Here is a 24,814-nt window from a genome sequence, read left to right on the forward strand (position 1 = left end):
TATTACACTGGTTCAGACAGAGCCAGTAGATACTGCTACTTCTACTTCTACTTCTACTTCTACTTCTACTTCTACTTCTACTTCTACTTCTACTTCTACTTCTACTTCTACTTCTACTTCTACTTCTACTTCTACTTCTACTTCTTCTTCTTCTTCTTCTTCTTCTACTTCTTCTTATTCTTATTCTTATTCTTATTCTTATTCTTATTCTTATTCTTATTCTTATTCTTATTCTTCCTCTTCTTCTACTACTACTACTTCTACTACTACCATCATCATTATTATCATCATTATTATTATTTGTGGTACTACTTGACATAATGCCCTTTGAATTTTTTCATCCTATTTACCATGATGTTATCTGGTTTGGAGAATGATATAGACATCCTATTTGTGACAGGGAATTAAAGTTTTACTCATTCTTTGCATTTTGGTGAATATGATAACTACCCTCACAGCACACAGAAATTTCTCTGATAGATTCTGAATGTTGTACTAACCTAAAGTTATGGGATCTATGAATTTAAAGGCTAGTTTGCTACTATGTTCATTTATTAAAATAATGGCATTCATGTAGGCATTCATGGAGCCTACAAAGTCCCCTATCATGGGTTCCTGGTCCAATTAGCAGCTTTAGGCTTCCTGAAGAGCAGTGATTCTCATCTGTAGCTCAAAACCAAAGAAAAACACATATTTTCTCTATTTGTATGAACCCAAAACCGTAATTTATTTTTGTTGGTACTTCATGACTGTAATTTTTCTAATGAGAAGTCTTTCAGATACTCAGAAATATATGTTTTCCAATAGTCAGGATCCACAGATTGAGAACCACTGCTGTAGAGCAAGCCCCAAATGCAACTGGAAAGTGACTGATTACTGTAGAGCAAGCCCCAAATGCAACTGGAAAGTGACTGATTACCCCCAAAAAACTTGTTAGACCAATGTAGTCATGGGAGTATCTTACTAGGTCAGTGTTTGTTGTAGTTCACAGTGTTCACAGGTAGGTAAGACTATGAATGACGTGCATCTCAGATGCCAAGGAATGTACCAAGCACAGAGAAAACATATTGGTCAATATGAATTTAATTTCATATGTTCCATCTTGAAAGTGTATGGTGTCTTTGACAAGAGGGTCTTGCCTTGTATTACTTTTATTTTGTTTTTACTTTTATTATTTTTAACCAACTGCAGTGACAATAGTCTATATTGTTTGAGGGGTCTCCAGACACTCAGATCAAAACCTCAAGTGCATGCATATCACAATTGGCCTTTTTGTGGATACCCTATGAATTGCAATATTGTAATAATCTGTACATAATAACCCTAAATAAATATTTCTACAAACAAAAATATATAGACCTTCCAAATGACTTTTTAAAGTATACATAGTGTTAGATATACCCTCCCTCACACTCCACCTGCATCCATGTTTACAGTAATATAATAGAGAACAGTTTTTTTGAAATGATTAAAGTATATAATGAGCATAAATATTTGAGGGTTTTCATATGCACATTTGATTTGTGTGTGTGTGCATCTTTATATTTGTTGATTCTGTGTTGGGATTTTTACATCAATTATGGTATATGTGTATTTACCTCCTCCTGATTAAATATGCATTTTAAAGTTGGGAATCCTGTGCATCTTAACTCAAAAATATAGACTTTTTAAAAATATTATTTTAATAAAATATTATTTTTTATAATTCAAAATCATATGTATGGATGTAGACAATATGGCCTTGTGATAGTTACCCTTCCTTGTCCACATGAGAGTGAAGGTATTTCAGAGAGGTTTCTCTGAAGGCATTAGACCAATTTCCAATTTGTGTGATACCATCTCATAAGCTGATATAAAATCTAAATAAAAAGCAGCCCCCAAAGAACCTAATACCACAATTCATTGTCTCTTCTTTATGAATGTGAACTCAGTGTTTACACTTACGTCATGCTTCTACCACCACGAAAACCATCTCCCCAACTGCTTCTAGCTTTCCATGATGGAATTTACCTCCAGACTATGGAGTGAAAGAAACTGACCCATTCTTTAAATTGGCTTTGTCAAGGAACAAGAAAATAAATATCAGTTCTATCAGGTGGCTTTTCATTTGTCCTAAGATCCTGCTTTTCTTATTTCTAGGGTGTGAAATGTGTGTGTGTGTGTGTGTGTGCGTGCATGCGCACATGTGTGTATATATATATATATATATGTATATATATATATATATATATATATATATATATATGTGTGTGTGTTAGTGTGTGTGTATGTGTATGTGTGTTTTATAGGTAACTTTTTACCTAATTCCAAATTTTGAAAATGCTTTCACTAAATTTGTAGTATTATCTCAATATTTTGATGAAACAAAATATAAGAAGTTTTGGCATTTCTGCTACTAGTTGAATTTTTGAAAATTTTATATTATGAGAAAATTTCGAGCTCATAGAAAAATTGCAAAAGTTACAAAAAAAAAAAAAACTTTCCCATCTAACTTTACTCAGATTCTCAGGGTGTGGACAATGCAGTGGTAGAATGTTTTCCTAACAAATGTGTTGCCATAGGGAATTTATACAGGTAACTATTTACAGCATATGTCACACAAAATTTAGTATACATTTCCTAGCAGGAACAGCATCACAGCAAAATCCTCATTGAGACTGCAAACCCATAGTATTCATCTCTACTTAACAATACTATCTCATCAGCTACCACCTTTCATATTTCCCAACAACCACAATGGTGTGCTTTGTAAGAAGAAAACCAAGTGTTCCTCTGAAAAATGTGAGCCAGGATTAAATATAGTATTTACAAACCTTCCTTCTCTACAGTATGTTTACATCCAAATCATATATGAAAATAAAATTCTATACTAAGATTAGGAAATGTATTATCTAGGAGAAACAAGAAAATGTGGGAACATATTTTCACTTATTTTGGAGCTGGAGAACAAAGTGATAATGTCTGTAATATGATACATTGCTCACAGATAATGCATTATACTAGAAGATAAGAATTGAATCAGAGAAGTCTTAAAATATTCAGTGTTATAAAATCACAAATATGGAAAATTGTTCTGTTTTGTGAAATTGACAGATGGAAATAAAATTAAAGTGGAAGTATCTGAATGAAACAAATTAAAGTTGTCATGTAAATCCTCTAAACCAACTGGAAGATGGTACTTATGGTTTGGTAGTGCCCTGGTTATTTAGAAAATATATAAATGCCTTTTTTTTTTTCAAGACAGGGTTTCTCTGTGTAGCCCTGGCTGTCCTGAAACTCATTTTGTAGACCAGGCTGGTCTCGAACTCAGAAATTCTTAAGAAGGGTGCTAAAGTCTGAATTTGAAGGTCTCTGCACAAAGCACAATCCGTTAACATGATTTTTTTCCACCATGAAAAAGTTGGAGCGTTTAACTACTTGATGGAAAGCATTTGGGTTATTGGGGTGCACACACTCTAGGAAATTGCAGACTTGACCCATTTATTCTTTGCAGAAAAATAAGAAAATTTATCCTAGTTAAAGTTAGTATAAACTAAGCATGTAAGACATGTAACTCCTTAGAAATAAGCAGGAGGCCAGAGGTATATTTTCTTGAGAAAATGAATCTGTGCAAACACCATAATTTCACACAATTAAAGTATTTTGAAGTACTTTCTAGAAAGTTAAAGTTACAGCACATGGCATGCAGGAGAGAAGGAAGAGGCACAGAGATAGTCATGGAAGCAAAATAAATGAAATGAGCCCCAGGGCTGTGATGAAAGGTTTCAATTTCTTTCTATTTTAAAGCATATGCTAATTATCCATGTTAAAATATTAAGGGATTGTGATACTTAAATACATGTAAAATATGAGTTTGTGTCATACCAGCTGTTCTTCATCTCATCTCTATCTCCCTTTTTTTCTCTATGGATCTTTTCAACTGTAATTCATATTTGACTCTGGTTCCTCATTGTTCCATGATTTCACATTAAAGAAAATGTTATGTTTACCTTTGTCAGAACAACTAATTTTATTAAGTCCCCCTCTGTTTGCATCCCCATTTCTTTAATGTATTCATAGCAGAGATGACACTTGGAACATTGTAGTTTCTACACATGAGAAGCAATAAACAAGACCTTGGAGCTTGGGAGCTAGCTCAGTATTTAAAATCATACAGTGATCTTGCAAATAAACTGATTTCTGTTCTAAGCAACTGCATTGACTGATATGTCACTGCCTGTAGCTATAGTTCCACAAGATCCAAAGCACTCTTCTTGCCTCTGTGGGCAGCAGACTTGTATGGTGTGGACATATACACACTTAAGCACTTACACATGGACAAAATTAAAATATTAAAACATTATTAATAGATTTCAGTTCTGAAAAGATGGCTTGGCAATTATAATCCATGGCTGTTCTTCCAGAGTTCCAGTGTTTTATTATCACCCAATGCTTGCTTGCTCAAAACTATCAGTAACTCCAGATCTAATTGTACAAAACATCTTCTAAGCTCTTCAGGTATTTTGTACATGAGGTACACAGATAGACATGGAAGAATTATATCCATTCATATACAAAGAGAATATTATACATGCACATACACTCACTCAATCAAATATATACTTTCCTGGGCCATCAGATAATTTCTAGCCTCCCAAATATATTATCTTATGTTCACTATACTTTTATTAATATTATATAACAATTTATATAAAAGGGTAATCTTATATAGTAAAAATTTTGGTCATTATTGAATAGTAACATGTAAAAATAAAGTTGTGATGACTGATAACTGACTTCTAATGGGTCCATATAGAAAAGGAATTGAAGGAAACTTAATATTTTCAAACTGCAATCATGGCATTGTACAACAGATAAAAGAACAAGACAAGGTATAAGATAAGAGAGATGACCAGGGCTCATATCGTGCTTGGACAGAGCTATCACTTACAAAAGCAGGATAAAAACAGGCTAAAACTAGGCTTGATATTGCTCATGAGAACAAAGGGGCAAACTATGGGAAAGCATGTTTCCAGAAATGTAAATACACTTACTTGCAGTAACATTGGATATTTGGAGTAGGACATAAATATAACCATAATGGAGGAGAACAAATAAGAGATGACAAAAGTGCACACTAGGATGAGGATAGATTGGGTGGCTCGGTTTTCAGGTGAAGCATTTAGAAACTGCTGAGAACTATGGATATATTTGACTTGTCTCTTATGTCTGTAGAGAATACTCACCATGGAGACACTTGAGCAGGCCATGAGACCCAGACATAGTCCATCAGAGAAGCACAGTAAGAACATATACAATGCATCTCCCACATTTCCAAAAGTAAACCATGAGCAGTATTCATAAATCTTCCACTTAGTCACATTCTTGTTATACCTGGGACCTGATACTCTTACTGGAATCATGATGTTTAGAAAGAGATGCACAAGCCAGCCCACTGAGCAGGAGGGACCAATGTACTTAGTAGCTCTTTGTTTAAGTGTCACCCACCTGTAGTTGTTGGGGCTAATGGTGATTGCTTGGAAGCAACTCAGTATGCACATTGAATACAGGGACATTCCCCTTGTTATTCGATAAACATAGTTTATTAACTTACACCCAATATCATCCAGGAAATCTTTAAATCCATAATTTAACAGTGTCTGTGGAATACCTTTTGAAATGACAGACAAGCAGTTGGCAAAGGTCAAATGCTCTATAATCAGGTCTTTGGGCATTAAAGGCTTTCCAGTTGATATCAAAATGACATAATAAAATAGTATTGAAGAATTTCCAAGCATTCCCACTGTAGTCTGGGAGAAGAGAAAAATCCCCATTGCAAAGTTTTCAGAAGCCATTTTGTTTCCTATTTTAAAAGTAAACAAATTTAGTATGGTTATGAGTCTCTAGAAATATATTATCAGTGTGCACTATTTCATGTTACCTAAAGGAATGTAGTTATTACTTTATTATATTTTTACAGCTCTCCCACTGAAGAACTTTCAAAGGCTTGCTCATTGTTAGAGTAAATATTCTCTATTATTTACATGAAAAGTTTGAATACCTTTCCTTAAGAATAATGTTTTTACTGGACAAGGTAATGCATGACCTTCATCATAGCTACCAAGACATAGAAGTACACAGACAAATGAATATAAGAGTGACCTAGTCTACAGAGTTATTTTCAGGGTAGACAGTGTTACAGAACACATAAATCTATGTTAACCCCCCAAAATGATAAATACTTTTATTGCTTTAAAAAATAAAAGATGATTTGGGGTCAATTTTCAAAGAAAGAATTTTTAAGACACTTTAATTCTGAAATTCATAAGAAATACAATTCACAATTCCTTAAGAAAAGCAATAGATATTTGAAAATCTTATTTTAAAAGAGTGGTTAAATATTCACAATATATAAAGTGTTTTTAATTTTAATATTTATATAATTTTTCATTATGTGTTTTTAACTACTGGGGTGGTTGCATGAGAGTGTAAGTGCCAACAGGGGCTAGAGTTATTGGCTCTGCCATCTTTGGATTTAAAGAGAGGCTTATAGCCACAAATAGGAACTTTAAAATAAACTCACATAAAAAGTATTAGCAATATGCACTCTTAAGAATTGGCTTATTGTTATCTATCCTATAAAAATATTTGAGTCTACATTTGAAAGAAAACATAAAATATAAAGCAAATGAAAGATGAGTTCATGACTTAGATTAGTTAAATATAAACTGTTCACATGTCAAAAATGTGCAAGATCTGGCCCAATATCCCCAATAATTAAAGGAATAGAATGAAGGGAAGCAAATCAAAGCTGCAATGAGACATCAACACATTCAGTATAAACAGGTGTTAATCAAAACAAATTACCATAAATAAAGGCATGATTTAAAGCTGCTGAGCATAAGATGAAATAAGTATCCATGTTCAGACTAGTGGAAAGTAAAGTATTTTAGCAACTATACTAGTATTGTTTTTCCTCAGGAAACTGATAAATCATTACCAAATTCCAATTGACATGTTACAAGAATCTAGGGTCCTGAAAGGATCCAATGCCATATCAGAAATGATTGGTTTTGAGTAAAAAGTATAAATGAATGCTTTTTGTTTTTGTCACATTGCCCTACTGAGTCTCAGCAGCTCTCAGGTAGAATTTGAAAAGCCACAGTAATTTCTTTCTTTATTGTTTTGTAGTCTGAATTTCTGACCCTGAGTGATTTTGTATGAAATTGATATCAGCATACCTAAAAACTGGATTATGAGTATATCCTCTCACTTTGCAATAAAATCATCATCTCATTGAAAAGCTAAAATGCAACAACTGTAAGAAGAAAATGCTAGTACACAGATGTTGGTAGAAACAACAAGATTCAATAGTAGAGACATTGCACAAAGAATTTAGAAGTAGAATTGTTTGAAATTAAAAAGCATTCAGCACATCAAAGGAAAGTAAAACCCTAGCTAGGTAAAACCTACAGGATGGTAGAACATATTGACTTTTGAAATTGAATCAAGAGCTTAGTACCAACCAGGTATAAAGGAAAATAAAGATTAAACTATATCTTCACTAACATTTCAGTCAGGAGAGTAATGAAACTGACAGTAATTCTTTAAATATGAAACATAGAAGGGCAGGAAATGTCTTTTTTTTTTTACATAAACTCACCTTATTTAGCATTCCCGTGAAATGAAAATTCCAAATATTTTGAGACTACTTTGCAGACCTTAGAATGATTAGCATCAAGAGAATAGACAATAACAAGTGATGAAGATGTTGTGATAAATAATCATAATTCTATACTGGTGGGAGGGCAAAGTAATAAATACATTCATTACAGACGTGAATATAAACATTCCTCAAGTAATTAAGAATAGAATTACCATATAACATGCTATATAATTTTGGGGTATATATCTAAAGGACTCTATAACCTACCGCACCAGGCATGCTGCTGTAGTGAAGACATGATGTCCATCCTGTTGGACAACATGATGAACATAATGTTCACCAGCAGACAATGGAAATTTACAGTGAAATTTTGTTCAACTCTAATGGAAAATAAAATTGTGAAATATTCAGTAAGGAGACAGATTGGAAAATAATTCAGCAAGGTAACAATTTAAGATAAACAAGTTGTTCATAGAACACAGACATGTCTATATGAATGTATGTGGTAAAAAATTATTATGGACTATAAAATCAGAAAAGAGTTCAAAACATTGAGACAAAAGAGATATTGAGGAACCAAGGCTAGGGTAGTAAATATAGTATATGTGGCAAAAAGTGAATATTATTATATACTGAAGTGCTTGATGTTGAGGGGGTTTGAGAGAAAACCTAGAAGAGAAACAAAACTAAATTTTTGAAAAAGTAATGAAATCCAACGTTATGTATAGTAACTTAGCTTTAAAATCTGCCCCTCCATTATTATTGTTTTGGAGTAAATTTTTACAGATAAACATGACAATTCTTGTTGTTAATATAATTTTACAACTTATACCCTATACTTAAAATTAAAATTTCCTAGTGATTCTTGTGTTATATGTCTTCTATGGAAATTTGCTTATATTTGAAGGATTGTGAATTAAACCCTGAGTTCATGAATAGAAGATGAGTACTCTGCCATGATGCTATAGTCCTATTTTTTCTATATGAATTTTAGACCAGTATGCCATGATTTAGGAAAATGAAATTTGAAATATTTATATCTTGGTGATACGGTGGCTATACTGTCATTTGGTGCATAGGAAATTTTGATTAAATCTGTCTTGTTCTTGTCCCATAATTTTAGCTTGAAGGACATGACATAAATGAACATTCCTCTTTGCTTTATAGAGTAAATTTTAAAGTGTAATAACTTTATTCCTAAAAGCAATGCATTTTCCAAGATATTTCTTATGTTTTATTAATTATGTTTTGATATAAACACATCTCTGAAAATCGAGTGTAAATATATCTCTGAAAGAAGTTCTTATGATATATGTCTATATGTTTGTGATATATTTTTCATATGAAAGAGGAATTGCTATTTCATCTACCAATTCCACTTCTTAGTATGATTAAAAAATAGTTAAAATCAAAGTTGTGAAAAGTACCTTGTCAGTAACTTCCATAACACAATCACTCAAAACAAAACAGCAGAAAAGCAATTATTCCACATGTCCATCAACAAAGAATTTCATGAAGACTACATGGTGTATACATATAATGGAATGACATTATATGTATTATAGTGTAGTTTATATAATATATGCTTTCTACAAAGCCTGATGTCCAGATACCAAAAAGGGTCCAACATGGTGAAAGGAAAGAATCAGCTCGCAAAACATATCTTCTAAGTTCCGAACTAATATGTTGTCCTAGGTTCACATATTTTTTCTCAAAATAAATGAATCCTATAATAAAAATATAAAGGAGAGTAGAATAATGATTGACAAGGATATGCAGAGAAGGTGATGAATATTTGATGATTGGGCAAAGTGTTTTAGATCTGTGATGAAAAATTCTTGAGATCACTACAGAATAATAAGATCATGTTTCTCATTTTTGAACTGTATACTTAGAATGATTTACATGAAAAATATTTGTAATTTGACTTTGGTTTTTACTTTCACAATGAGGGCATTGTGAGTAACATGTGGAAAGTTATGTTTTGAGGTATGGAGCTATAGTGATGACAGCCAACTAAGCAGGATACTAATTTGTGCTCTTAGCTTTCTGATATATAGCATAGGGTCACAATGATGAGTTTCCATTTTTGCGTATAAGGAAGATTTAGAATTGTATTAGATAAGGGTATAATATGGAAGAGTTTTGCTGTTGTTATTTTTGGTTAGTAACATTAATCCCTGGCATTAGGTAGGTGCATGATATCTTCTGAAATTCTCTACAGTGACCATGACATTGGAATATAGAAAGCCAAACACTTGTGTAGAATTTCAAGAGGTAGATAAGCCTAGCTGTTCATATTAAAAGAACCCTGAATCTGCATGTTATTTCTACCCAATCAAAAAAATGTGGTATAGAACTAAATTGAGGTGAGAATTCTTTGTTTAGCTCTGAGACACCCATGGAAGGAGTTACAGAGACAAAGTTTGGAGCTGAGACGAAAGGATGGACCATCTAGTGACTGACATACCTGGGGATCCATCCCATAATCAGCCTCCAAATACTGACACCATTGCATACACTAGCAAGATTTTGCTGAAAGGACCCAGATATAGCTCTCTCTTGTGAGGCTATTCTTGGGCCTAGCAAACACAGAAGTGGATACTCACAGTCAGATGGAACACAGGGCCCCCAACGGAGAAGCTAGAGAAAATACTCAAGGAGCTAAAGGGATCTGCAACCCTATAGGTGGAACAACAATGTGAACTAACCAGTACCCCCCAGAGCTCGTGTCTCTAGCTGCATATGTATCAGAAGATGGCCTAGTCGGCCATCAGTGGAAAGAGAGGCCCATTGGTCTTGCAAACTTTATATGCCTAAGTACAGGGGAATGCCAGGGCCAAGAAGTGGGAGTGGGGGGGGGAGGAGAGTGGGGGGAGGGCATGGGGGGCTTTTGGGATAGCATTGGAGATGTATAAAGAAAATACCTAATTTAAAAAAAAGGAAAAAGAAAGAAAAAGAACTAAACTGAGAATTCATAACTGAGAAATCTAGAATGGCCAAGAAACACCTAAAGAAATGTTCAAATTCCTTAGTGATCAGAGAAATGCAAATGAAAACGACCCTGTGATTCCACCTTACACCGGTCAGAATGGCTGATATCAGAACCTCAGGTGACAACACATGTTGGAGAGGCTGTGAAGAAAGAGGAATACTCCTCCACTGCTGGTGGGGTTGCAAACTGCTACAACTACTCTGGAAATCAATTTGGAGGTTCCTCAGAAAATTGGAAATAGATCTACCTGAAGACCCAGCTATAACACTCTTGGGACTATACCCAAAAGGTGTCCCACCATGCCACATGGGCACCTGTTCCATTATGTTCATAGTGGCCTTATTTGTGATAGCCAGAAGTTGGAAACAACCTAGAGGACCCACGACAGAAGAATGGATGCAGAAAATGTGGTTCATTTACACAATGAAATACTACTCAGCTATTAAGAAGAGGACATCCTGACTTTTGCAGGCAAATGGGTGGAACTAGAAAATATCATCCTGAGTGAGGTAACTCAGATCCAAAATGACATACATGATATGAACTCACTAATAAGTGGATATTAGCCAAAAAAGAAAAAAGAAAAAAACCTATACAGAATACTGAAGATACAGTCCACAGAATCCAAAAGGCTCAACAAGCTGAAGTACCCACATGAGGATGCCTCAGCCCAACTTGGGAGAAAGAAGAAATCAGTAACAAGTGGGGAGGGAGGGACTGGGACGGAATGTGGACAGGGTGGGTGGTAGTGGGGGATAGAGGGGAACCTGGTCTGGTATTGGGTGATGGAAAACGACTGAAGCCTGGAGTGTCAGCAGAAAGGATGAAAATAGGCAACCTCAGGAAAGCAGAGGTTAGGGAGGCCCCCCAGAATGCACCAGAGACCTGGGAGGTGAGAGACTCCCAGGACTCATAGGGAGGGACCTTTGAGGATATGCCCGACAGTAGGGAGTGGGTATTTATAGAGCCCACCTCCAGTAGGAATGCATGTTATTTCTAATAACAAGTAACCTGGGATGCTATACCAACCAATCTAAGGGTTTCTTTAGTGAAACCTAGAAACAGAATCAGAAAAACATCTGAAACAGTCAAAATAAGTGAAGTAAAAAGAAATTAAACATATTCCCAGTAGGCATTCACCACTTTCTTATAACTCATTGAACTTTTGATTCCAATTCTCAATTTTCTATAAAATTCATATTTTCCTTATAGAAAAATCACCCTGTAATTTTATCATTAGTTAAAGAAAATACAAAGTGTAAAAAGCTACTAGTGCAAAACAGCTAGAAAATTCAGGATACAATAAAAAGATCAAATCTAAGAATAATTGGAATAGCAAAGTGAGAAGATTCCCAGTTCAAAAGTCCAAAAAAATTAAAAAAAAATCATAGGGAAAAACAAAAATAAAAACAAAAAAAACTTTCCATAACCTAGTGATAGAGATGGCCATAAATATACATGAAGCCTAAAGAACACAGAATAGATTGGACCAGAAAAGAAAATCCTCCCATCATACAATAATTAAAAAACAATACTTGCACAGAACAAAGTAAGAATATTAAAAGTTATGCAGGGAAAAAGGAGGAAATATCACAATTATACCAGACTTCTCTACAGAGACTCTAAAAGCCAGCATATCCTGACCAGATGTCAATCATACCATCAGAGAATACAAATGCTAGCTTACTGTGTACAGCAAAACTCTCAATACCATGGATAAAGAAACCAATATATTCCATTGTTAAAACTAACTTTATACAATATCTTTCTACTAATCCATACATACTGGAAGGAAAACTCAAACACAAGGAAGTTAACTATAATCCAGAAAATATAAGAAATTAAACATCTCACAACAAACCCAAAAGAAGGGAATCACATATACATAATACCACTTCTAACAACAAAAGTAACAGGAATGTACAAACATTAGTGTTTTATATCTCTCAACACAAATGGGCTAATTTCCACAATAAAAAGAAACACACTAACAGACTTGATATGCAAGCAGGATCTAGAATTTTGCTGTATACAAGAAACACACTTCAGTGGTAAAGACAGACACTACCTCAGACTGCAGGGCTGGAAAAAAGTTCTTCAAGCTAATGGTCCCAAGTAACAAGCTGGATTAGCCATTCTAATATCCAAGAAAATAGACTTTCACCTTCTAGTCTGAGCTGGTGCCCTGAGCAGATCTTGGACACTGACTCTGCCCCAAACCCACAACACTCAGAGTAAGTTGGACTCCCAGGATCTCTAAAGATCAGAATCATAGGTGAGACTACAACATCTGCCCCAACACCAGGAGGTACTGGGACACCCAGGGCTCCAGAAATGCAGGAACTCCAGCCCAGCCAGTGGCACAGGTTCCTTCCAGTCTGAGTAAGTGTCCTGAGCAGACCTTAGGTGCTAGCTCCCCACCAAGTCCCACAAGATCCAGAGGAATCTCTACTTCCAAGTGTTCTAACATGCACAGGATCATAGGATCACAGGATCTCAGGAGCTTGGTCACACCAGAATTTTGATCCCAGAGGCAGCTTGACTACTATGAGCTCTTACACCCAGGATCTCTGGATTACAGGATCACAGAGACAGCTGGACTCTGATGAGTTTGGACACAACCAAGATAACATGAGGAACAGGCTCCAGGTAGAGACAGTGAGTACATTTAGAAGTAGAGATAACCAGAAGAAGAGAGGCAAACACAAGAACATAAGCAACAGAAACCAAGATTACTTGAAATCATCAGAACCCAGCTCTACAACCATAGTAAGTCCTTGATACCCCAAAACAAGACTCTGATTTAAAATCATATCTCATGATAATGATAGAGGACTTTAAGAAGGACATAAATAACTCCCTTAAGGAAATACAGGAGAACACATGTAAACAGGTAAAAACTTTTATAGAGGAAACCCAAAAATCACTTAAATAATTAGAGGAAAACACAAACAATCAGGTAAAGGAATTGAACAAAATCACCCAGTATCTAAAAAAGGAAATAGAAACAATAAAGAAATCACAAAGGGAGATAACCCTAGAGATAGAAAACCTAGGAAAGAGAACGGGAGTCATAGATGCAAGCATTACCAACAGAGTACAAAAGATAGAAGAGAGAATCTCAAGTGCAGAAGACACCATAGAAAACATTGGCACAAGAGTCAAAGAAAATGCAAAATGCAAAAAGCTCCTAACCCAAAACATACAGGAAATCAAGGACACAATGAGAAGACCAAACCTAAGGAAAATAGGTATAGAAAAGAGGGAAGATTCCCAACTTAAAGGGCCAGTGAATATCTTCAACAAAATTATAGAAGAAAACTTTCCTAAATTAAAGAAAGAGGTGCACAAACAAACTTCCACATCTTAATAACAAAAATAACAGGAAGCAACAATCACTTTTCCTTGTTATCTCTTAATATCAATGAACTCAATTCCACAATAAAAAGACAGACTAACAGATTGGATATGTAAACAGGACTCTGCATTTTTCTGCATACAGGAAATGCACCTCAGTGACAAAGACAGACACTACCTGAGAGTAAAATGCTGGAAAACAATTTTCCTAGCCAATGGTCCCAAGAAACAAGCTGTAGTAGCCATTCTAATATCAATAAAATTGACTCTCAACCAAAAGTTATCAAAAAAGATAAAGATGGATACTTCCTACTGGTTAAAGGAAAAATCTACCAAGATGAATTCTCAATTCTGAACATCTATGCTACAAATTCAAGGGCAAGGGTGGATAAAGAGAAACACTCCTCCATTGTTGGTGGGGTTGCAAGCTGGTACAACCATTCTGGAAATCAGTCTAGCAGTTCCTCTGAAAATTGGACATAGTATTACCTGAGAACCCAGCTATAGCAATCCTGGGCATGCACCCAAATGATGCCCTAACATATAACAAGGACATATACTCCACTATGTTTATAGTACCCTTATTTATAATAGCCAGAAGCTGGAAAAAACCCAGATGCCCTTCATAGAGAAATAGATACAGAAATGCCACACCCACTCTAGTGGAGTCTGTGTGACAAGTCCAAAAGCTTGGCTACAGTCCTGAGGAACAAAGTTTCATGAAAACTGGTCTTCTGGAGTCTTTGGTGTCCTATAACATGGATGTGGTGCAGATATGTCCTTGCCATAGTGGTGGAGGGTCTTGCATGCTTCCTTTCAGTATTGTTTTATTATAGGTGCTCCCAAGGAATGATTTGACAAATACATAAGTTAGATTGAACATTGCTTCCTGGTCTCCACTAGTGTCCCAATATCCTAGGCAATCTTTGAGTCGACCTTGGGCTTGGAATTTTATAAGAATGTTACTTATTCAGACGAAATGCCTCCAGAAAGATATTGAAAGATATCAGGCATTGCAGTTTACTTGGTAAGAGCTAGGAATCTCAGGGCTCGTTCAACAAAGTAAACTTAGAATTCTCATTACAGTCAGTTATGGCAGACTACATTAGATATTAGAAAAAAGTTTGTGAACTCCTCTGATAAATGGAGGTTCCCTATGGATACTTAAAATAACAGCTAAGTTACTCCCATATGTAGCAATTTACAATGGTCTAGGAAGAAGGAGAGTTGTGGTTTAAGGAAGAACTAGAGTATTGTATTATTCATGAAAAGGTTAGTAAAATGGAACTCTCCTGGTACATGTTTTTCACTAGGCCCAGAGGAATAGCATAATTAGGTATTTACTAAGGGACCCCTAGTGGTGGGTTAAACTATAGACTAGAATTGCACCTGGGTGTATAGCCCTTTCACCTGGCTCCTAAGAATCGCTAACTTAGACAGGGCTGATCGTATCTCAGTTGTAAGCACTGCCTGGTTCCTACTGACTTTTATGTATGCATTTCTCTGTAAAGAGTCATTATGAATCAGATAACCTCGATGTACCTTGGCTAATGTACCACCTAACTTCCTTGGTTTTCTTCTGTATTGTAAGTCTGATGCTTGCTTTGAGAAATTACATCCAGATCCCGCACTCCCTTCTGTTCCTGTCTGTTTGTCACTCACTGACTCCTTGCCCATCTGAGTACCAGGACCCTGATTTCTCCCATGGGGTGAGGAACTGACTGAGGCAGCCTTTGACACAGAAAATATGGTGCATTTACACAATGGAGTACTACTTATCTATTAAAAGCAATGAATTAATGAAATTTAGGGAAATGGATGGTTCTAGAAAATATCTTCCTGAGTGAGGAAACCTAATCACAAAAGAACACACATGGTATGTACTCACTGATAAATGGATATTATCCCAAAAGTTTGGAGTGCCCAAGAGTCAATTCATGGACCATATGAAGCCTATGAAGGAAGGCCAACATTTGGGTGCTTCGGTCCTTCTTAGACGGGGTAACAAAATACTAATGGGTGCAAATACGGAGACAAAGTGTGGAGCAGAGACTGAAGGAAAGACCATCCAGAGACTGCCCCACCTGGGAATACATCCCACACATAGTTACCAAATGCAGACACTATTGTGGATACAAAGAATTGCATCCTGACAGGAGCCTGATATAGCTGTCTCCTGAGAGGCTCTGCCAGAGACTGACATATGCAGAGGCAGATGCTCACAGCCAGCCTTTGAACTAATCACAGGGCCCCGAATAGAGTAGATAGAGAAAGGACTGAAGGAGCTGAAATAGTTTGAAAACCCATAGGAAGAACAACATTATCAACCAACCAGAGCTCCCCCACCAACCAAAGAGTGCACATGGAGGGACGCATGGCTCCATCCGTATACGTAGCAGAGGATGGTCTTGTTTGGCCATCAATGGTAGAAGAGGCCCTTGGTCCCATGAAGGCTCAATGCCCCAATGTAGGGAAATGTGTGGGCAGGGAGGTGGTATTGGGTGAGTGTGTAGGGGTACACCCTCCTAGAATCAGGAGGCGGGGAGAATGGTGTAGGGGATTTCTGGGGGGAAATTGGGAAAGGGGATAACAGTTGAAATGTATATAAATAAAATATCCAATAAAAAAGAGAATAGACTCTATTTTGATTCCATTGCAAATCTTTCAGCTCTACTTCTTACTGTAATGGATAATTTATTTTAATAGATGGTGTAAGAGCCAAGGGATAGACAGAAAGGCACCTATATAATATTTCATTGGACAAAGGAAGAAAGTAAGTGTCCATATAGAAAAATAGAACAATAAATTTCAAAATATGTGGACTCTAACTCTGAATCTCAAAAGTAGAGACCAAAGCTCAAAGAGAAACATCATAAGGAGAGTGTAAGTAGGATTTCAAAGCTGATGAAACAGACAGGGAGCATTGACCATTGAATGAAATCTAAACTATACCTGTCACAAACCATTGAAATTAGATCAGATCAGGACTGTTCCTTCTATCTCCCTCATGAAACTGTCTTTGAAGAAGGGCTATCTCAGGCCTTGATTCAATGTTCATCAGGTGACTTAGGGGATCTAAAAGAAATTATGTTTCTGTACAGACATACATCAGTATGAATGGGATTCAGAATGACTTTAAGAAAGGCTGAATCAGAGAGAAAATTTGTTTTTTATTTTTTCTTAAAATGTTCAGCAGGAGGTAAGACAGGAGTTGGAAGACAGTAGAGGTAGAACAGATTGAAAAGCAGTAGATAAGAAGGAAAATCATGAAGCTTGAATAAGAAATCATTAAGGGCAGGGCTAGGAATCCACATTTAAAATGAAATGAAATTGAATGAAATCTAAACTATACCTGATATTTATTTTATTGGAATGTCTCATAGCCGTGAGATTATTCTAGGCATCATGAATCTAAGGTTTCTGGGAGTCATAAAAATAGGATGATTATGAGAAAAAAGGAGTAAATCTGAACTTCCTCTTCATCACAACCCAGTAGCCTACATGGTGAACATCTCTCTCTCTCTCTCTCTCTCTCTCTCTCTCTCTCTCTCTCTCTCTCTCTCTCTCTCTCTCTCTCTCTCTCTCTCTCTCTCTCTCTCTCTCTCTCTCTCTCTCTCTCTCTCTCTCTCTCTCTCTCTCTCTCGTGTGTGTGTGTGTTTGTTTGTTTCTCTGTCTTTCTCTCTCTTTCCAGATAATGAATCTTCCTGACAATGTAAACTTTTTCTTCCTAAGACCTTCACTAAAGAATTATCTTCAAGGAGCCAGGATAAATGAGATGGCTTTTAGTTGAAGACCTGGTGAATTAAGAGATAAATCCTGATCTTGGGTCCCGGAGCCCTCAGTGAGTAGTCTGCACAGGTGAGTGTGTGGACTACAGAAGCTACACAGCTTTTGAGGCAGACCCCATTTCGGGCTTCAGACATTGAGGCACCTTCCCCGCCAGAGGACATGTGTCCGAACTGCCCTGGAGGGCTCTGCTGCAGAGCACCTGGAGGACCCATCTTGGGTCCTGGTTCCCTCAGAGACTACTCTGTGCAGGTGAGAATGCGGACTACAGAAGCTACACAGCTTCAGGGACAGGCAGAAGTGACACAGCTTCTGGGACAGGCCCTGTTTCGGGCCTTCATCTTCAGCCAGGAGGCAGATCCAAATACCAGATATCTGTGCACCTTCCCTACAAAAAGAGAGCTTGCCTGCAGAGAGTACTCTGATCACTGAAACTCAGGAGAGAGCTACACTCCCAGGTCTGCTGACAGAGGCTAACAGAATCACAGGAAGAACAAGCTCCAACCAGAGACAACTCTAACTATTAACTCCAGAGATTACCAGATGGCGAAAAGCAAACGTAAGAATCTTACTAACAGAAACCAAGACCACTCACCATCATCAGAACCCAGCACTCCTACCTCAGCCAGTTCCCCAACACACTGGAAATGCAAGATTCAGATTTAAAATCATATCTCTTGATACTGGTAGAGGACATCAAGAAAGACTTTAATAACTCACTTTATGAAAAACAGGAGAACACTTCGAAAGAGGTAGAAGTCCTTAAAGAAAAACAGGAAAACACAACCAAACAGGTGATGGAATTGAACAAAACCATACAAGACCTAAAAACGGAAGTAGACACAATAAAGAAAACCCAAAGTGAGGCAACGCTGGAGATAGAAACCCTAAGGAAAGAAATCTGGACCCATAGATGCAAGCATACAAGAGATGGAAGAGAGAATTACAGGTGCAGAAGATTCCATAGAGAACATCGGCACAACAATCAAAGAAAATTCAAAATGCAAAAAGTTCTTAACTCAAAACATCCAGGAAATCCAGGACACAATGAGAAGACCAGACCTACGGATAATAGGAGTAGATGAGAATGATGATTCCCAACTTAAAGGGCCAGCAAATATCTTCAACAAAATTATAGAAGAAAACTTCATAAACCTAAAGAAAGAGATGCCCATGAACATACAAGAAGCCTACATAACTCCAAATAGTCTGGACCAGAAAAGAAATTCCTCCCGACACATAATAATCAGACAACTAAGTAAAGATAGAATATTAAAAGCAGTAAGGGAAAAAGGTCAAGTAACATAAAAGGGCAGGCCTATTAGAATTACACCAGACTTCTCACCAGAGACTATGAAAGTCAGAAGATCCTAGAAAGATGTTATGCAGACCTAAGAGAACACATGTGCCAGCCCAGGCTACTATACCCAGCAAAACTCTCAATTACCATAGATGGAGAAACCAACGAACTCCATGATAAAACCAAATTCACACAATATCTTTTCACAAATCCAGCCCTTGAAAGGATAATAAAGGGAAAACACCAATACAAGGGTGGAAACTACACCCTAGAAAAAGCAAGAAACTAATCCTTCAACAAACCTAAAAGAAGACAGCCACAAGAACAGAATCCCAACTTTAACAACAAAAATAACAGGAAGCAACAATTACTTTTCTTTAATTTCTCTTAATATCAATGGACTCAATTCCCCAATAAAAAGACACAGACTAATAGACTGGCTACACAAACAGGACCTGTAGGCTCCCCTAGCCAGAAGCAGGCTGATCCAACATTTGACCTTGCTGCCACTAAGAAGGTGATTGCCTAGGGTGGAGCCTTCAGACCTAGATGGCTCTATTATTCTGTCACCTGCCTCTTCTCTCCTCCAAGACATTGCTACCTGCTGACAGGCCCCTGAGATATTCCGGAGGAAAATCCTATCCTGCATGTCGCCTACAGGCTGGCTCCAGACACCAAGAATGGACTAGCAGGGGATGGGCCTTCCCCCTTATGGGCACACTCTCTTAGTAAACTGGAGAGCCTTGAACACGGAATAGTCTTGGCTCCATTATCTCTCTTGCTGTCTAAGTCTTTTTCAGCCCCAGCCTGCCTCCCAGGTGTACCCCGTTCAAGTAGGCTGTGGACCGGCATACAACAGATTAGAATCTGAGCCAGGGACCTTGGGAACAGAGGGAAAACCCTGAGGGGATCACTGTCTTGTATGGAGCTCCAAGGGAAGGAAAGAATCAGAGGAATATATGGGGCACTGTGAGCAACAGGTATTTATGCTAGCGCTGGCTTTAAATTTCACTTTTTAAAAGTGTAGCTGGAGGTGCAGAAGGATATGGGCTAAGTTTGGAACAGTGCTAACCTGACACTTTTTCCACTTAGGATTTGACAGCTAAATACGTGTGGGACTAGAAACTGTGAATCAGGCGGTTGTCGGCAGCTTTTAAAAGCTGTTTCAGGCGAGAGGAATAGGGTTTAAAATAATGAAACAGGTGGTTGTCCTCAGTTGAGAACTGCATCAGGCTAGAGGAATAGGGCTTAAAATGATGGAGTAAAATAAATAGAGGGAAATAGATTTTGAAACTCTTCCAGAGACAGAGAGAAAATCAAGGGACACCCTGCCTTTTTCTCTCTGGCCCATGCAGCAGAAGTTCTCTGCCCTCTTTGTGTTGTCTAATGTCTGGTGCACCAAATCCGTTTATGTGTCAATCCACGTGTGTTTTGTCTCATCGTCGGAATGACTGAATGTTATGTGTTTCATGTTGGAAAATAAAAATGGCTAAGACTTTATCTGCTGGTTCAGCAAAGCCCTAGAGTAGCCACATGCTTTAGCCAAAGATCAGGGACAGCAGGGGAGCCACTGCTGGATAAGCTGCTTTCAAAGAAAGGGAGTCTGCAGTCTCTTAGTTTTGTGGCAAAAAAGCGGATAGATTTTTTTTTTCCTGCAGGGTTCTCTGAACTCATGATTAATGTGTTTGGCAAATGACAAAGTGTTTTTTTATCTTATAATTATAGCTAGTAAAATTAAAATTCTTTGATTGGTCCAAATTTATAAGACTCGTGTAGCCGCTTCATTTGGTCTTTTACTGGTCTTAGAGGTGTAATATGCTCTGCGTGTCTTCATCACAAGAGTATTAGCTTATAAGTTATTGGGTCTGATCAAAAAGGTGTAACACTGGTTACTAGAAAGTTAGCTTTAAATTGGTAACTCAGGTTTGGAGTCTTTACAACACGTGGCATAAAGCAGGCCAAAAATCTAGGCCTCCTAGGGATACTTCTAGTTGAGATAATATTTAATGCGATTCTTATACTAAAAGGTAGATAAAGGTAAGATTTAAAGCAATGTCTCTTTAATGAAGCATTAAAATTTGCAGTCATGCATTCATAGGTATAAATTGGCAGCCAAATTTCATAACGTGATAGTGATGTTTCTAACATTGATTCTAAGGTGATAAATTGTTTTGAAATTGGGTTTTGCTTTCCCAAGTTTGTAGATATTATCCTAACGCTGTAAAAGAAATTTGAAAATTATGGTTAAAACTGCCAGTGTTCCATTGACGGCAGCTTGCAGTTTGATTGCAAATTTAAGATTTTCTACTCACCCATATGTTGTTAATTAAGATAATTACAAGAGTAATCATCTTATGAGAGCACTAATACTCTGTGGCTATACAGCCATACAAAACAGAGCAGCCTCAGAGAAGCTTGTGTGACTTGGTCTTTCAAAAGAGCCTAAGGAAGCTCTTGAAACTTGCCTCTCCTTGCCTCTCAAAGGAAGTGTACTTCACATCTTTGCTCTCACACAATGAGCTTTAAAGTTCTGGGGAGTAGCTGTTGCTCCAGAAAAGATTCAAAGGCAATATCTTTATAATATTTAGGGTTTTAGTTATATGAGAAAATTGTGGTACAGAAAATCTAAGAACGAAAAATTGATTTGCTTTTATTTTATTTTCAAAAGCTTCCAGGACATGTTACTTGGCTAAGACCTCACCTTAAACTCACCACAGGAGAACTTTAGTCTTTGTTAGGAGCTATTAAGTGAGACACAAATTAACTGGCAAAGAACAAAAGGCTTTGCAGAAAATAAAGAAAGCTTTTATAATTGTTATCAGTTATGATCAATGGTAATCAAATATTAGCTGCTTATTTTAGTTAGGGTTATTAAATGTGCCCACAGCAACTCTTTGGCAAAAGAAACATTAATGTAAAATCATCTTTCTTCACCTCGAAGCAAAGTTTTAACATCCTATTAAGGCTGCTGTGGTGCTAATACAGAATTGTAAGATAAATTCATATATTTTAGAAAACCTATTTAAAAAATTGTGTCTTAAGAACCTGACAACGTGTCTGTTCCTTGTTCCAAACAGCAATTAATTTGGTTATTGCAGAATATTGATATTCGGCCTATTGCATACCATCATTTTAAATATAATTGATAATCATTATCCTAAAGATAAATTGATAAAATTTGTTTTTATGCATGCTTTTGTACCTTCTATAAATTCATGCATGCATCCCATTTACTGTGTTTAAAAACAGCCCTTCTATGGGAAAAAAAGTATATGTGAATTGGATCACATGCTTATTCTTTTGAGTTCCCTCCTGCTTCAGCACAGATAATTAAATTGTGTGCTGTAGATGGTGTTTTAAAATGTTGAATAATCAAACTTTAATTTGTATATTAATAGTCAAAATATATCTCAGAGCTTACAATTGCTTAAAATTGTTCATCCCTCAGATACTATAAATTCTCAAATTTGCAGTTGTTTATGCATATACAACTCTTCTTAATAATATAAATTGAAGAAGATCTCAGAAGATGGAAAGATCTCCCATGCTCATGGATCAGCAGGATTAATATAGTAAAAATGGCTATCCTGCCAAAAGCAATCTATAAATTCAATGCAATCCCCATCAAAATTCCAACTCAACTCTTCACTGAGATAGGAAGGGCAATTTGCAAATTCATCTGGAAAAATAAAAAAAAGTAGGATAGCAAAAATTATTCTCAACAATAAAAGAACCTCTGATGGAGTCACCATGCCTGACATTAAGCTGTACTACAGAGCAATTGTGATAAAAACTGCATGGTACTCGTATAGTGACAGACAGGTAGATCAATGGAATAGAATTTAAGACGCAGAAATGAATCCACACAGCTATGGTCACTTGATCTTTGACAAGGGTGCTAAAACCATCCAGTGGAAAAAAGACAGCATTTTCAACAAATGGTGCTAGCACAACTGGCAGTTAGCATGTAGAAGAATGCGAATTGATACATTCTTATCTCCGTGTACAAAGCTCAAGTCTAAGTGGATCAAAGACCTCTACATAAGACCAGAGACACTGAAATTAATAGAGGAGAAAGTAGGGAAAATCCTTGAAGATATGGTCACAGGGGAAAAATTCCTAAAGAGTTCAGCAATGGCTTGCGTTGTAAGATCAAGAATTTGACAAAGGGACCTCATAAAATTGCAAAGCTTCTGTAAATCAAAAGACACTGTCAACAAGACAAAAAGGCCACCAACAGATTGGGAAAGGATTTTTACCATTCCTAAACCTGATAGGGGACTAATATCCAATATATACAAAGAGCTCAAAAAGCTGGACTCCAGAAATTCAAATAACCCCATTAAAAATGGGGTTCAGAGCTAAACAAAGAATTTTCAACTGAGGAATACCGAATGGCTGAGAAGCACCTGAAAAAATGTTCAACATCCTTAATCATCAGGGAAATGCAAATGAAAACAACCTTGAGATTCCACCTCACACCAATCAGAATGGCTAAGATCAAAAATTCAGGTGACAGCAGATGCTGGTGAGGAAGAGGAGAAAGAACACTCCTCCACTGCTGGTGGGATTGCAAGCTTGTACAACCACTCTGGAAGTCAGTCTGGAGGTTCCTCAGAAAATTGGACAGAATACTCCTGGAAGATCCAGCAATACCTCTCCTTGCATATACCCAGAAGAAGTTCCAACTGGTAATAAGAACACATGCTCCACTATATTTATAGCAGGCTTATTTTTAATAGCCAGAAGCTGGAAGAACCCAGATGTCCCTCCACAGAAGAATGGATACTGAAAATGTGGTACATATACACAATGTACCATACTATTAAGGTATTAAAAACAGTGGATTTATAAAATTATTGGACAAATGGATGTATCAGGAGGATATCATCCTTAGTGAGATAACCCAATCACAAAAGAAGTCATTAGATATGCACTCACTGATAAGTGGATATTATCCCAGAGACATAGAACACCCACGATACAATTTGCAAAACAGAAGAAAATCAAGAAGAGGGAAGACCAATTCGTGGACACTTCATTCCTTCTTAGAATATGGGACAAAATACCCATGAAAGGAGTTACAGAGACAAAGTTTGGAGCTAAGATGAAAGGATGGACTATCCAGAGACTACCCCACCCGGGGATCCATCCCATAATCAACCACCAAACCCAGACACTATTGCACAATGCCAGAAAGATTTTGCTGAAGGGACCCTGCTATAGCTATCTCATATGAGGCTATACCAGTGCCTTGCAAATACAGAAGTCGATGCTCACAGTCATCTATAGGATGGAAAACAGGGCCCCTAATGGAGAAGCTAGAGAAAGCACACAAGGAACTGAATGTATCTGCAACCCTATAGGTGGAACAACAATGTGAACTAACCAGTACCCCCAGAGCTCATATCTCTAGCTGCATATGTAGCAGAAGATGGCCTAGTTGGCCATCACTGGGAAGAGAGGCCCCTGGGTATTGCAAACCTTATATGCCCCAATACAGGGGAATGCCAGGGCCAAGATTCAGGAGTGGGTGGGTAGGAGAGCAGGGCAGAAGGAGGGCATAGGGAAATTTCGGATAGCATTTGAAATGTATATAAAGAAAATATCTAATTAAAAAAAGATAAATCCTTCATTTTGCTCTGTGACAGGTTTCTCTCTCTCTCTTATTCTTTTATTTTTGACCTAACCTTTTTTTAATTAGATATTTTCTTTATTTCCATTTCAAATG

The 24,814-nt window shown here is 36.9% G+C and overlaps 1 protein-coding gene across 5 annotated transcripts in view; it reads right to left on the bottom strand.

The window, feature by feature from the left end:
• Positions 1-243: 243 nt before the first annotated feature.
• LOC147003636 (vomeronasal type-1 receptor 4-like) overlaps positions 244-24,814 on the bottom strand; it is a 31,909-nt gene continuing 7,338 nt past the window's right edge. For 2 of the 5 annotated variants that reach the window (XM_085842284.1, XM_085842286.1), the window contains exons 2-3: positions 7,643-7,776; positions 244-5,842 (exon numbers count right to left, since the gene is read on the bottom strand). In XM_085842284.1, the coding sequence (XP_085698410.1) occupies positions 4,923-5,834 (912 nt within the window). In that variant the 5' untranslated portion in view covers positions 5,835-5,842; positions 7,643-7,776 and the 3' untranslated portion in view covers positions 244-4,922. The remainder of the gene's footprint in view (positions 5,843-7,642; positions 7,777-24,814) is intronic. The other 3 variants (XM_085842283.1, XM_085842285.1, XM_085842287.1) reach the window with 3 other exon arrangements.

Source organism: Mus caroli, unplaced genomic scaffold, assembly GCF_978045245.1.
Source record: "Mus caroli unplaced genomic scaffold, Mus_caroli_1 scaffold_8, whole genome shotgun sequence".
Lineage (NCBI taxonomy): Eukaryota > Metazoa > Chordata > Mammalia > Rodentia > Muridae > Mus > Mus caroli.